Source organism: Oncorhynchus mykiss, unplaced genomic scaffold (genome assembly GCF_013265735.2).
Source record: "Oncorhynchus mykiss isolate Arlee unplaced genomic scaffold, USDA_OmykA_1.1 un_scaffold_87, whole genome shotgun sequence".
NCBI classification, from domain to species: domain Eukaryota; kingdom Metazoa; phylum Chordata; class Actinopteri; order Salmoniformes; family Salmonidae; genus Oncorhynchus; species Oncorhynchus mykiss.
Window position 1 is genome coordinate 1,221,001 of NW_023493659.1, and position 15,699 is coordinate 1,236,699.

At 49.6% G+C, this 15,699-nt stretch overlaps 2 protein-coding genes across 2 annotated transcripts in view; one reads left to right on the top strand and one right to left on the bottom strand.

Moving 5' to 3' along the window:
• Positions 1-1,710: 1,710 nt before the first annotated feature.
• LOC110517593 (phosphomannomutase 2) lies at positions 1,711-15,616 on the bottom strand. Its single transcript, XM_036971941.1, has 8 exons — positions 15,417-15,616; positions 10,489-10,600; positions 4,737-4,813; positions 4,532-4,623; positions 4,298-4,397; positions 4,150-4,225; positions 3,878-3,993; positions 1,711-2,174 (listed from the first exon to the last, which is right to left on the bottom strand). Exons 1-8 carry the CDS (start codon positions 15,486-15,488, stop codon positions 2,070-2,072), a joined length of 750 nt encoding a protein of 249 aa, XP_036827836.1. The 5' UTR covers positions 15,489-15,616; the 3' UTR covers positions 1,711-2,069.
• The window catches only part of LOC118946993 (translation machinery-associated protein 16-like), a 28,442-nt gene continuing 28,140 nt past the window's right edge, over positions 15,398-15,699 (top strand). Inside the window, exon 1 of the mRNA XM_036971938.1 lies at positions 15,398-15,641. Within this exon, the coding sequence (XP_036827833.1) occupies positions 15,555-15,641 (87 nt within the window). The 5' untranslated portion in view covers positions 15,398-15,554. The remainder of the gene's footprint in view (positions 15,642-15,699) is intronic.

Below are 15,699 nucleotides of genomic sequence, written 5' to 3' on the forward strand. Positions count from 1 at the left end.
GTATAACGTTTACATTGTCAGGATATGTCAGGAGGGAGGGTAATGTATAACGTTTACATTGTCACTGAGGGAGGGAGGGTAATGTATAACGTTTACATTGTCACTGAGGGAGGGAGGGTAATGTATAACATTTACATTATGTCAGGATATGTCACTGAGGGAGGGAGGGTAGTATAACGTTTACATTATGTCAGGATATGTCACTGAGGGAGGGAGGGTAATGTATAACGTTTACATTATGTAAGGATATGTCAGAGGGAGGGGGGGTAATGTATAACGTTTACATTATGTCACTGAGGGAGGGTAATGTATAACATTTACATTATGTCACTGAGGGAGGAAGGGTAATGTATAACGTTTACATTGTCAGGATATGTCACTGGGGGAGGGAGGGTAATGTATAACGTTTACATTATGTCAGGATATGTCACTGAGGGAGGGAGGGTAGGTAATGTATAACGTTATGTCAGAGAGAGGGAGGGTAATGTATAAGGTTTACATTATGTCAGGATATGTTATTGTTTGCCATTGGGGATCCTCTGCGAGGAGAAGAGACAGTCTGGTACCAGTCACCATGACAGCCGTGAGTTGGGGAGGAGTGAGCCATTTGGGGTTAGAGGTCAGACGAAGTGAGGAAGAACAGATATCACCAAGGTTCTGCCTAGCAACAGAGATGCATTGGCTGTTCAGATGTGTAGGAGACTCGGCATAGGAGGAAGGGTTAAATATCAGTGCTGTGAATGTTTTTGTTGGTTCAGCTGTTCGATCATTTGGGATGAATAAACTTGGTTTAAGCTTTCACAGTGTCCGTTGAGTTCTTACTCTGATATTTAGAACCAGTAGTAGGAGTTGGGATTATGCCGGTTAATTGTTTAGTTAGCTAGATGTCTAAACAGAACACTTCACCAGATGAATACAGGACCCATCAAGTTAGCCAGGTGTGATTACAGCCATCTATTGTATTTCATGAACATGTCTAGACAATGTTTTTACCTGGAGTTTTCCCTTATTGTAGGTTACTACTTTGACCACTATTAGTCTTAATCTTTGGTTGTTTACTACACTACTCACTCTGTTTAGAACATGGCCTCATATGTGAATCCTTAAAGAGATGGGTGGGGCTAATGCTTAAGAGGGTGTAGACAGAGCTCTCCAGTAGGTACCAAAACATTCAAGGGCCATTTTCTAAAAAGTGGGGTTAAGTTTATCAACTTTCAAAGCAGAATTACTTCCCCATTGTTCCTCAACTGTCGTGTATGATGTACCATTTTCTAGCTCAGTCTCTACATTTATCCAATGTACAAAACACAATTTCAAATGTTGCTACATAAGACCGAATCGGGGAGGTCACATTTGTTAACCATCCGATAACTGAGTTTACACAGTCACCGGCTTCATTAATGACGTCGTCCCCAGTGACCGTACGTACATATCCCAACCAGAAGCCATGGAACACATCCACAATGATTGGTCCTGTTCATTAGAGAACACTGTTTCAACCAGGTCCTGTCATGTTCATTAGAGAACACTGTTTCAACCAGGGTCCTGTCTCGTTCATTAGAGAACACTGTTTCAACCAGGGTCCTGTCTCGTTCATTAGAGAACACTGTTTCAACCAGGGTCCTGTCTCGTTCATTAGAGAACACTATCAAAACATGTTTCAACCAGGGCAATAACTGTAAACTAAAAATAATAATACCAGTCTAAATATTAATTTTAGGAGGGGTTTTCAATCAGATTTATTTATAAAGCCCTTTTTACAACAGCCGATGCAACAAAGTGATATACAGAAACCCAGCCTAAAACCCCAAACAATGTCAATATAGTTTAACCAATAGCAGTTCTTCATGGTTCCAGGAAGTGGATAAAGTTAATGTGCAGAAAGACACGGTTGGAAGAAGCTTCATTTTCCATAGCGGTCAAAACCATTTGTTTACTAAACAGGGGTGTCACCAAAGCGGTGTTGTATGCATCAGGAAACTCCCAGATGAATTCCATAAAGCCCTAACGATCACATGGTAGGGCAGGACATCTCTTTGGCACTTCAGACATCTGATTACTGCTGTGTGTCAGTTGAAGAACAGGTCTTGACAGATACGTTGTGTATCTTCAGGGCAGGTGACTTCATGTCCGATGGTTCTGGGATCTGCATAGATCTCATGGTCGTTTCCCCCCTAAAGCAGTGTCAACATTAATATATCATATACTGTAGTTTCCTCCATAAAGCCATAACACGGTTGTCGTCGTCATAAAGCTATAACACGGTTGTCGTCATAAAGCCATAACACGGTTGTCGTCGTCATAAAGCTATAACACGGTTGTCGTCATAATAAAGCTATAACACGGTTGTCGTCATCGTAAAGCCATAACACGGTTGTCGTCGTCATAAAGCTACAACACGGTTGTCGTGGTCATAAAGCTACAACACGGTTGTCGTCGTCATAAAGCTACAACACGGTTGTCGTCGTCATAAAGCTATAACACGGTTGTCGTCGTCATAAAGCTATAACACGGTTGTCGTCGTCATAAAGCTATAACACGGTTGTCGTCGTCATAAAGCTATAACACGGTTGTCGTCGTCATAAAGCTATAACACGGTTGTCGTCGTCATAAAGCCATAACACGGTTGTCGTCGTCGTAAAGCTATAACACGGTTGTCGTCGTCGTAAAGCCATAACACGGTTGTCGTCGTCATAAAGCTATAACACGGTTGTCGTCGTCATAAAGCTATAACACGGTTGTCGTCGTCATAAAGCTATAACACGGTTGTCGTCGTCATAAAGCTATAACACGGTTGTCGTCGTCATAAAGCTATAACACGGTTGTCGTCGTCATAAAGCTATAACACGGTTGTCGTCGTCATAAAGCTATAACACGGTTGTCGTCGTCATAAAGCTATAACACGGTTGTCGTCGTCATAAAGCTATAACACGGTTGTCGTCGTCATAAAGCTATAACACGGTTGTCGTCGTCATAAAGCTATAACACGGTTGTCGTCGTCATAAAGCTATAACACGGTTGTCGTCGTCATAAAGCTATAACACGGTTGTCGTCGTCATAAAGCTATAACACGGTTGTCATTATAAAGCTATAAAACGGTTGTCGTCGTCATAAAGCTATAACACGGTTGTCGTCGTCATAAAGCTATAACACGGTTGTCGTCGTCATAAAGCTATAACACGGTTGTCGTCGTCATAAAGCTATAACACGGTTGTCGTCGTCATAAAGCTATAACACGGTTGTCGTCGTCATAAAGCTATAACACGGTTGTCGTCGTCATAAAGCTATAACACGGTTGTCGTCGTCATAAAGCTATAACACGGTTGTCGTCGTCATAAAGCTATAACACGGTTGTCGTCGTCATAAAGCTATAACACGGTTGTCGTCGTCATAAAGCTATAACACGGTTGTCGTCGTCATAAAGCTATAACACGGTTGTCGTCGTCATAAAGCTATAACACGGTTGTCGTCGTCATAAAGCTATAACACGGTTGTCGTCGTCATAAAGCTATAACACGGTTGTCGTCGTCATAAAGCTATAACACGGTTGTCGTCGTCATAAAGCTATAACACGGTTGTCATCGTCATAAAGCTATAACACGGTTGTCGTCGTCATAAAGCTATAACACGGTTGTCGTCGTCATAAAGCTATAACACGGTTGTCGTCGTCATAAAGCTATAACACGGTTGTTATCATCATAAAGCTATAACACGGTTGTCGTCGTCATAAAGCTATAACACGGTTGTCGTCGTCATAAAGCTATAACACGGTTGTCGTCGTCATAAAGCTATAACACGGTTGTTATCATCATAAAGCTATAACACGGTTGTCGTCGTCATAAAGCTATAACACGCTTGTCGTCATAAAGCTACTTACAGGTTTAGTTTTGTCTCCAAAGAAGTGTATGGTTTTATAGGAGTCTTTCTCTACCAGGCCCAGACAGTAACGCTTGTCCCAGCCCTCTGGGAACACATCAAAACTGATCTGACCACCTGCAGAGTTGGAGCGAGGAAGAGTGGAGGGCAGGGAGGGAGAGAAGGAGATTAGAGGTCAGACTCACCTATAGAGAAGTGCTTAGGGTTAGAGGTCAAACTCACTTATAGAGAAGTCATTGGGGTTCAAGGTCAGGGTTTAGAGGTCAGACTCACCTATAGAGAAGGTCAGTCCTTTGCCTTTAAACTCCTCTTGAAGAACGGCAACAAACTTCTCTCTGATTCGTTCTTTCTGTTGAGAGACAGCGGTCAATCAAAGTGACCTAACGACACAGACTGACAGACAGACATCATCCCTCCATACTTGGTCCAGCTGGTAGAACTCTATCCTCTCCTCCTGACTACAGCTCCGCCCGACCGGTGACACGTTCAACATTCCATTACGGAACTCTATAAACGTCCCCCTGAGGAGACACAGACAGACAAAGGTGGGGTGAGCGTGTGTGAGAGAGAGAGAGTGTGTACCTCTTCCTGGGTAGTGTAATCTAGGCCAGGTAGTTGAGACAGACAGAGATGGTGTGAGAGAGAGAGAGCGTACCTCTTCCTGGGTAGTGTAATCTTGGCCAGGTAGTTGAGACAGAAGTTGATGAAGTCTTGAAGAAGATCCTCCCCCATGTACGCCTGGATACTCTGAAACAACCAATCACAGCCCTGGATCCTCTGAAACAACCAGTGACTACAACGTGTCCATCTTGGTCAATAAACCACATGGGAGCATCAAAGGTTAGAGGTCAGGGTCTTACCTGTATTGCTACCAGCTGTCCATTCTGATAGGCCACCAATCCGTTTTCAGCAAACAGATAGTCCACCTTCTCGACCACTACGACACACAAATGCCCACATTACTACACAGTGTGTGTGTGTATTGTGGTAAACTATTTAATATAGTAAACTATTGACTAACTAAAACTCACCCGTTGTGAATGACTTATTAATGCAGTAAAGATCAATGATGTTTTAGTGTGTGTGTGTGTGTGTGTGTGTCACGACCTTTACAGAGAAGAGCTGAGAAGGTCAGAGCAGCTAAATACAACCTGACAGATCAGTTGACTCACTCTCACACACACACACACACACACACACACACACAGTGTAGATTCGCTGATCTTGATTCCATAGTGAGACGTTATTGGTTGATCAGTGATTCTGCAGAGCAGAATATATATGATCTTGATTCCATAGTGAGACGTTATTGGTTGATCAGTGATTCTGCAGAGCAGAATATATATGATCTTGATTCCATAGTGAGACGTTATTGGTTGATCAGTGATTCTGCAGAGCAGAATATATATGATCTTGATTCTATAGTGAGACGTTATTGGTTGATCAGTGATTCTGCAGAGCAGAATATATATGATCTTGATTCCATAGTGAGACGTTATTGGTTGATCAGTGATTCTGCAGAGCAGAATATATATGATCTTGATTCCATAGTGAGACGTTATTGGTTGATCAGTGACTCTGCAGAGCAGAATATATATGATCTTGATTCCATAGTGAGACGTTATTGGTTGATCAGTGACTCTGCAGAGCAGAATATATATGATCTTGATTCCATAGTGAGACGTTATTGGTTGATCAGTGACTCTGCAGAGCAGAATATATATGATCTTGATTCCATAGTGAGACGTTATTGGTTGATCAGTGACTCTGCAGAGCAGAATATATATGATCTTGATTCCATAGTGAGACGTTATTGGTTGATCAGTGATTCTGCAGAGCAGAATATATATGATCTTGATTCCATAGTGAGACGTTATTGGTTGATCAGTGACTCTGCAGAGCAGAATATATATGATCTTGATTCCATAGTGAGACGTTATTGGTTGATCAGTGATTCTGCAGAGCAGAATATATATTATATTCATATATTATATTTATGATGAACTGGTTAGTTTGGGTCCTGAATGCTGATGGCTGAAACATTCGGAAAGTATTCAGACATCTTGACTTGTTCCACATCTTGTTATGTTACAGCCTCATACTAAACTTGTGATGTTCGATGGGGTTCAAGTCCGGGCTCTGGCTGGGCCACTCAAGGACATTCAGAGACTTGTCCCAAAGCCACTCCTGCATCGTCTTGGCTGTGTGCTTAGGGTTGTTGTCCTGTTGGAAGGTGAACCTTCTCCCCAGTCTGAGGTCCTGAGCACCCTGGAGCAGGTTTTCATCAAGGAACTCTCTCTACTTTGCTCCGTTCATCTTTCCCTTGATCCTGACGAGTCTCCCAGTCCCTGCCACTGAAAAACATCCCCACACCATGATGCTGCCACCACCATGCTTCACCGTAGGGATGGTGTCAGGTTTCCTACAGACATGGTGCTTGGCATTCAGGCCAAAGAGTTCAATCTTGAATTCATCAGACCTGAGAATCTTGTTTCTCGTGGTCAGAGTCCTTTAGGTGTCTTGTGTTAAACTCCAAGCGGGCCTTTTACTGAGGAGTGGCTTCCGTCTGGCCACTCTACCATAAAGGCCTGATTGGTGGAGTAAACTGGCTAGTTTAACAGCATTCCAGCCGTGTTTACAGTATATCAGACAGCAGTACAGCATTATTCTTTATACTAGTACTCCAATGAAAAAAAAATACTATTTTCAGAACACAAGGCTGGAAAAACCATGTGCTTATGTATCTATATGCCAACAGCACACAACATTGCATAACACAGTTAATGAAGTTTACATATACCTTAGCCAAATATATTTAAACTCAGTTTTTCACAATTCCTGATATTTAATACTAGTAAAAATTCCCTGTCTTACTTAGGTCAGTTAGGATCACCACTTTATTTTGTGAAATGTCAGAATAATATTAGAGAGAATTATTTATTTCAGCTTTTATTTTATTTCATCACATTCCCAGTGAGTCAGAAGTTTACATACACTCAATTAGTATTTGGTAGCATTGCCTTTAAATTGTTTAACTTGGGTCAAATGTTTCGGGTAGCCTTCCACAAGCTTCCCACAATAAGTTGAGTGAATTTTGGCCCATTCCTCCTGACAGAGTTGGGGCGGCAGGGTAGCCTAGTGGTTAGAGCGTTGGACTAGTAACCGGAAGGTTGCGAGTTCAAACCCCCGAGCTGACAAGGTACAAATCTGTCGTTCTGCCCCTGAACAGGCAGTTAACCCACTGTTCCCAGGCCGTCATTGAAAATAAGAATTTGTTCTTAACTGACTTGCCTGGTTAAATAAAGGTAAAATAAAAAAATAAAAAAAAAAGAGCTGGTGTAACTGAGTCAGGTTTGTAGGCCTCCTTGCTCGCACACGCTTTTTCCAGTTCTGACCACAAACTTCCTACAGGGTTGAGATCAGGGCTTTGTGATGGCCACTCCAATACCTTGACTTTGATGCCCTTTTTAGAAGTATGCTTGGGGTCATTGTCCATTTGGAAGACCCATTTGCGACCAAGCTTTAACTTCCTGACTGATGTCTTGAGATATTGCTTCAATATATCCACCTAATTTTCCATCCTCATGATGCCATCTATTTTGTGAAGTGCATCAGTCCCTCCTACAGCAAAGCACCCCCACAACATGACACTGCCACCCCCATGCTTCACAGTTGGGACGGTGTTCTTCGGCATTTATTCCTGTAATTCTAGGCTTTTATTTCTGTATTTATAGGCTTTTATTTCTGTTTTTATAGGCTTTTATTTCTGTTTTTATAGGCTTTTATTTCTGTTTTTATAGGCTTTTATGTCTGTTTTTATATGCATTTATTTATAGGCATTTATTCCTGTATTTTTAGGCATTTATTCCTGTAATTATAGGCTTTTATTTCTATACTCAGCACGCACGTGTAGAGGGACCAGTCAGAACACAATTGAGTGAGACACGGGGGGGGAAGAGAATTTAGGGAGCAGAACTGTGTGATGCTTGGCTTCTTTTTTGTTGTGTCTTGCAAATGCACATGTACAAATGGAACACTAGAGTCCTACATCTCTACAATACACCACTAGAGTCCTACATCTCTACAATATACCACTAGAGTCCTACAATACACCACTAGAGTCCTACATCCCTACAATACACCACTAGAGTCCTACATCCCTACAATACACCACTAGAGTCCTACAATACACCACTAGAGTCCTTCATCCCTACAATACACCACTAGAGTCCTACATCCCTACAATACACCACTAGAGTCCTACAATACACCACTAGAGTCCTTCATCCCTACAATACATCACGAGTCCTACATCCCTACAATACACCACTAGAGTCCTACATCTCTACAATACACCACTAGAGTCCTACATCTCTACAATACACCACTAGAGTCCTACATCTCTACAATACACCACTAGAGTCCTACATCTCTACAATACACCACTAGAGTCCTACATCTCTACAATAAATCACTAGAGTCCTACATCTCTACAATACACCACTAGAGTCCTACATCCCTACAATACACCATTAGAGTCCTACATCTCTACAATACACCACTAGAGTCCTACATCTCTACAATATACCACTAGAGTCCTACATCTCTACAATACACCACTAGAGTCCTACATCTCTACAATATACCACTAGAGTCCTTCATCCCTACAATACACCACTAGAGTCCTACATCTCTACAGTACACCATACTCAGCACGCGCGTGTAGAGGGACCAGTCAGAACACAATTGAGTGAGACACGGGGGGGAAGAGAATTTAGGGAGCAGAACTGTGTGATGCTTGGCTTCTTTTTTGTTGTGTCTTGCAAATGCACATGTACAAATGGAACACTAGAGTCCTACATCTCTACAATACACCACTAGAGTCCTTCATCCCTACAATACACCACTAGAGTCCTACAATACACCACTAGAGTCCTACATCCCTACAATACACCACTAGAGTCCTACAATATTCCACTAGAGTCCGACATCTCTACAATACACCACTAGAGTCCTTCATCCCTACAATACACCACTAGAGTCCTACAATATTCCACTAGAGTCCGACATCTCTACAATACACCACTAGAGTCCTACATCTCTACAATACACCACTAGAGTCCTACATCTCTACAATACACCACTAGAGTCCTACATCTCTACAATACACCACTAGAGTCCTACATCTCTACAATACACCACTAGAGTCCTACATCTCTACAATACACCACTACAGTCCTACATCTCTACAGTACACCACTAGAGTCCTACATCTCTACAATACACCACTAGAGTCCTACATCTCTACAATACACCACTAGAGTCTGGTACCTGCCCAGGGACTGCGGTTGAAAATTAGCCGGCTGGCTAAAACCGGAACTTTTACTGAAACGTTGATTAATGTGCACTGTCCCTGTAAAAATAAAATAAACTCAAACTCAGAGTCCTACATCTCTACAATACACCACTAGAGTCCTTCATCCCTACAATACACCACTAGAGTCCTACATCTCTACAATACACCACTAGAGTCCTTCATCCCTACAATACACCACAGGTAGGATGCAAAACATTCTTGTTTACTGTTCTATGTATGTTGGTAACCAGTTTATAATAGCAATAAGGACCCTGGGTGGGTTGTGGTATATTGCTTTTAAATATATTATCTCAAACTCACCCAGACACACCTGAACCCCCTCCCTCCCAGACACACCTTAACCCCCTCCCTCCCTCCCTCCCAGACACACCTTAACCCCCTCCCTCCCTCCCAGACACACCTTAACTCACGCCCTCCCAGACACACCTTAACTCAAATCAAATTTTATTTGTCACATACACATGGTTAGCAGATGTTAATGCGAGTGTAGTGAAATGCTTGTGCTTCTAGTCCCGACAATGAAGTAATAATCAACAAGTAATCTAGCTAACAATTCCAAAACTACTACCTTATAGACACAAGTGTAAGGGGATAAAGAATATGTACATAAAGATATATGAATGAGTGATGGTACAGAGCGGCATAGGCAAGATACAGTAGATGTTATTGAGTGCAGTACATACATATGAGATGAGTATGTAAACAAAGTGGCATAGTTTAAAGTGGCTAGTGATACATGTATTACATAAGGATGCAGTCGATGATATAGAGTACAGTATATACATATACATATGAGATGAATAATGTAGGGTATGTAAACATTATATTAGGTAGCATTGTTAAAGTGGCTAGTGATATATTTTACATAATTTCCAATCAATTCCCATTATTAAAGTGGCTGGAGTTGAGTCAGTGTGTTGGCAGCAGCCACTCAATGTTAGTGGTGGCTGTTTAACAGTCTGATGGCCTTGAGATAGAAGCTGTTTTTCAGTCTCTCGGTCCCAGCTTTGATGCACCTGTACTGACCTCACCTTCTGGATGATAGCGGGGTGAACAGGCAGTGGCTCGGGTGGTTGTTGTCCTTGATGATCTTTATGGCCTTCCTGTGACATCGGGTGGTGTAGGTGTCCTGGAGGGCAGGTAGTTTGCCCCCGGTGATGCGTTGTGCAGACCTCACGCCCTGCCAGACACACCCTAACTCCCTCCCTCCCTCCCTCCCAGACACAGACACTCACCATCATCTCCCAGTTGTTCTTTGATCTTGACGAAGTCCGACCCCCCCACCACGCCGACTCGAACACGCCGCCGCAGACGCTGCAGAAAGTCCTCCATCCCGGGAGTCACCCTCTGAAACACACCAATACACGCTAGTACACTGCTACAACAACCAGTCAATCACATGGTCCTGGACGCGGCCCTGCCTCGACCACGGACGCGGTCCTGGCTCGACCACAGACGCTGCAGAAAGTCCTCCATCCCGGGAGTCACCCTCTGAAACACACCAATACACGCTAGTACACTGCTACAACAACCAGTCAATCACACGGTCCTGGACGCGGCCCTGCCTCGACCCAGGACACGGTCCTGCCTCGACCACGGACGCGGCCCTGCCTCTACCACGGACCTGCCTCTACCACGGACGCGGTCCTGCCTCTACCACGGACGCGGTCCTGCCTCGACCCCGGACACGGTCCTGCCTCGACCCAGGACACGGTCCTGCCTCGACCCAGGACACGGTCCTGGCTCTACCACGGTCCTGCCTCTACCACGGACGCGGTCCTGGACGCGGCCCTGCCTCGACCCAGGACACGGTCCTGCCTCGACCACGGACACGGTCCTGCCTCTACCACGGACACGGTCCTGCCTCGACCACGGACACGGTCCTGCCTCGACCACAGACGCTGCAGAAAGTCCTCCATCCCGGGAGTCACCCTCTGAAACACACCAATACACGCTAGTACACTGCTACAACAACCAGTCAATCACATGGTCCTGGACGCGGCCCTGCCTCGACGACGGACGCGGTCCTGCCTCTACCACGGACGCGGTCCTGCCTCTACCACGGACGCGGCCCTGCCTCTACCACGGACGCGGCCCTGCCTCTACCACGGACGCGGCCCTGCCTCTACCACGGACGCGGCCCTGCCTCTACCACGGACGCGGCCCTGCCTCTACCACGGACGCGGCCCTGCCTCGACCACGGACACGGTCCTGCCTCGACCACAGACGCTGCAGAAAGTCCTCCATCCCGGGAGTCACCCTCTGAAACACACCAATACACGCTAGTACACTGCTACAACAACCAGTCAATCACATGGTCCTGGACGCGGCCCTGCCTCGACCACGGACGCGGTCCTGCCTCTACCACGGACGCGGCCCTGCCTCTACCACGGACGCGGTCCTGCCTCTACCACGGACGCGGCCCTGCCTCTACCACGGACGCGGCCCTGCCTCTACCACGGACGCGGCCCTGCCTCTACCACGGACGCGGCCCTGCCTCTACCACGGACGCGGTCCTGCCTCTACCACGGACGCGGCCCTGCCTCTACCACGGACGCGGCCCTGCCTCTACCACGGACGCGGCCCTGCCTCTACCACGGACGCGGCCCTGCCTCTACCACGGACGCGGCCCTGCCTCTACCACGGACGCTGCAGAAAGTCCTCCATCCCGGGAGTCACCCTCTGAAACACACCAATACACGCTAGTACACTGCTACAACAACCAGTCAATCACATGGTCCTGGACGCGGCCCTGCCTCGACCACGGACGCGGTCCTGCCTCTACCCCGGACGCTGCAGAAAGTCCTCCATCCCGGGAGTCACCCTCTGAAACACACCAATACACGCTAGTACACTGCTACAACAACCAGTCAATCACACGGTCCTGGACGCGGCCCTGCCTCGACCACGGACGCGGTCCTGCCTCGACCCCGGACGCGGTCCTGCCTCGACCCCGGACGCGGTCCTGCCTCGACCCAGGACACGGTCCTGGCTCTACCACGGACGCGGTCCTGCCTCGACCACAGACGCTGCAGAAAGTCCTCCATCCCGGGAGTCACCCTCTGAAACACACCAATACACGCTAGTACACTGCTACAACAACCAGTCAATCACATGGTCCTGGACGCGGCCCTGCCTCGACCACGGACGCGGTCCTGCCTCTACCACGGACGCGGCCCTGCCTCTACCACGGACGCGGCCCTGCCTCTACCACGGACGCGGCCCTGCCTCTACCACGGACGCGGCCCTGCCTCTACCACGGACGCGGCCCTGCCTCTACCACGGACGCGGCCCTGCCTCTACCACGGACGCGGCCCTGCCTCTACCACGGACGCTGCAGAAAGTCCTCCATCCCGGGAGTCACCCTCTGAAACACACCAATACACGCTAGTACACTGCTACAACAACCAGTCAATCACATGGTCCTGGACGCGGCCCTGCCTCGACCACGGACGCGGTCCTGCCTCTACCCCGGACGCTGCAGAAAGTCCTCCATCCCGGGAGTCACCCTCTGAAACACACCAATACACGCTAGTACACTGCTACAACAACCAGTCAATCACACGGTCCTGGACGCGGCCCTGCCTCGACCACGGACGCGGTCCTGCCTCGACCCCGGACGCGGTCCTGCCTCGACCCCGGACGCGGTCCTGCCTCGACCCAGGACACGGTCCTGGCTCTACCACGGACGCGGTCCTGCCTCGACCACAGACGCTGCAGAAAGTCCTCCATCCCGGGAGTCACCCTCTGAAACACACCAATACACGCTAGTACACTGCTACAACAACCAGTCAATCACATGGTCCTGGACGCGGCCCTGCCTCGACCACGGACGCGGTCCTGCCTCTACCACGGACGCGGCCCTGCCTCTACCACGGACGCGGCCCTGCCTCTACCACGGACGCGGCCCTGCCTCTACCACGGACGCGGCCCTGCCTCTACCACGGACGCGGCCCTGCCTCTACCACGGACGCGGCCCTGCCTCTACCACGGACGCGGTCCTGCCTCGACCCCGGACACGGTCCTGCCTCTACCACGGACGCTGCAGAAAGTCCTCCATCCCGGGAGTCACCCTCTGAAACACACCAATACACGCTAGTACACTGCTACAACAACCAGTCAATCACATGGTCCTGGACGCGGCCCTGCCTCGACCACGGACGCGGTCCTGCCTCTACCACGGACACGGTCCTGCCTCTACCACGGACGCTGCAGAAAGTCCTCCATCCCGGGAGTCACCCTCTGAAACACACCAATACACGCTAGTACACTGCTACAACAACCAGTCAATCACATGGTCCTGGACGCGGCCCTGCCTCGACCACGGACGCGGTCCTGCCTCTACCCCGGACGCTGCAGAAAGTCCTCCATCCCGGGAGTCACCCTCTGAAACACACCAATACACGCTAGTACACTGCTACAACAACCAGTCAATCACACGGTCCTGGACGCGGCCCTGCCTCGACCCCGGACGCGGTCCTGCCTCGACCCCGGACGCGGTCCTGCCTCGACCCCGGACGCGGTCCTGCCTCGACCCCGGACGCGGTCCTGCCTCGACCCCGGACGCGGTCCTGCCTCGACCCAGGACACGGTCCTGGCTCTACCACGGACGCGGTCCTGCCTCGACCCCGGACGCGGTCCTGCCTTGACCACGGACGCGGTCCTGCCTCGACCACAGACGCTGCAGAAAGTCCTCCATCCCGGGAGTCACCCTCTGAAACACACCAATACACGCTAGTACACTGCTACAACAACCAGTCAATCACACGGTCCTGGACGCGGCCCTGCCTCGACCCAGGACGCGGTCCTGCCTCGACCCAGGACGCGGTCCTGCCTCGACCCAGGACGCGGTCCTGCCTCGACCCCGGACGCGGTCCTGCCTCGACCACGGTCCTGCCTCGACCACGGTCCTGCCTCTACCACGGACGCGGTCCTGCCTCTACCACGGACGCGGTCCTGCCTCTACCACGGACGCGGTCCTGCCTCTACCACGGACGCGGTCCTGCCTCTACCACGGACGCGGTCCTGCCTCTACCACGGACGCGGTCCTGCCTCTACCACGGACGCGGTCCTGCCTCTACCACGGACGCGGTCCTGCCTCTACCACGGACGCGGTCCTGCCTCTACCACGGACGCGGTCCTGCCTCTACCACGGACGCGGTCCTGCCTCTACCACGGACGCGGTCCTGCCTCTACCACGGACGCGGTCCTGCCTCTACCACGGACGCGGTCCTGCCTCTACCACGGACGCGGTCCTGCCTCGACCAAGGACGCGGTCCTGCCTCGACCCAGGACGCGGTCCTGCCTCGACCCCGGACGCGGTCCTGCCTCGACCCCGGACGCGGTCCTGCCTCGACCCCGGACGCGGTCCTGCCTCGACCCCGGACGCGGTCCTGCCTCGACCCCGGACGCGGTCCTGCCTCGACCCCGGACGCGGTCCTGCCTCGACCCCGGACGCGGTCCTGCCTCGACCCCGGACGCGGTCCTGGCTCGACCCCGGACGCGGTCCTGCCTCGACCCCGGACGCGGTCCTGGCTCGACCCCGGACGCGGTCCTGCCTCGACCCCGGACGCGGTCCTGCCTCGACCCCGGACGCGGTCCTGCCTCGACCCCGGACGCGGTCCTGCCTCGACCCCGGACGCGGTCCTGCCTCGACCCCGGACGCGGTCCTGCCTCGACCCCGGACGCGGTCCTGCCTCGACCCCGGACGCGGTCCTGCCTCGACCACGGATACAGTCTATATCATTCACCTGGTGACTGACTAATATAGCTAAACCATAGCACTCTCTCTGTCTATTGCCTGGAGTGTGAACTAACAACAGCCCATTTGACCTGTCTGAGTTATTCAGGGTTAGTGAACATGGTTCTATTCATTACCCCGTTTTGCAACAGAAACCGTTTATTCCAAACGTTTCGTAAAGAAAACGAGTTGATATTGGACAAATGCTGGTAGGTGTGAACTAACGTTAACGTTGGGTTCTTTTACCAGTCTGTTCGTTAGGTTAGTGGACTGTAGAAGGGGACCTGTCGGTAGCAGTACCGTGGGACCTATCGGTAGCAGTACCGTAGGCTCTATCGGTAGCAGTACCGTAGGCTCTATCGGTAGCAGTACCGTAGGATCTATCCGTAGCAGTACCGTATGAACTATCGTTGGTCTACTTACCTGTCGGGCGGCAGTCAGCGTCCCGTCCACATCGAAGAGACACAGCGTCGTGGTGTCGACAGCTTCACTCATCTTGTTCGTAATAAATGTGTTGGTAAATGACGCCAGACGGTGTTGGAGGATTAGTTATTCGCCGTCATGGGACACCGAGGACGGACAACTGATATGAGGCGGAAGAGACTAGTGGACGGACTGCAACGTCATCTGTGCTTTGTGTATACGGAAGTACAGTCCCTTTGTCCAATCACAGCGCATTGTGGGCGTGGCTTTGTAACGTTGAATT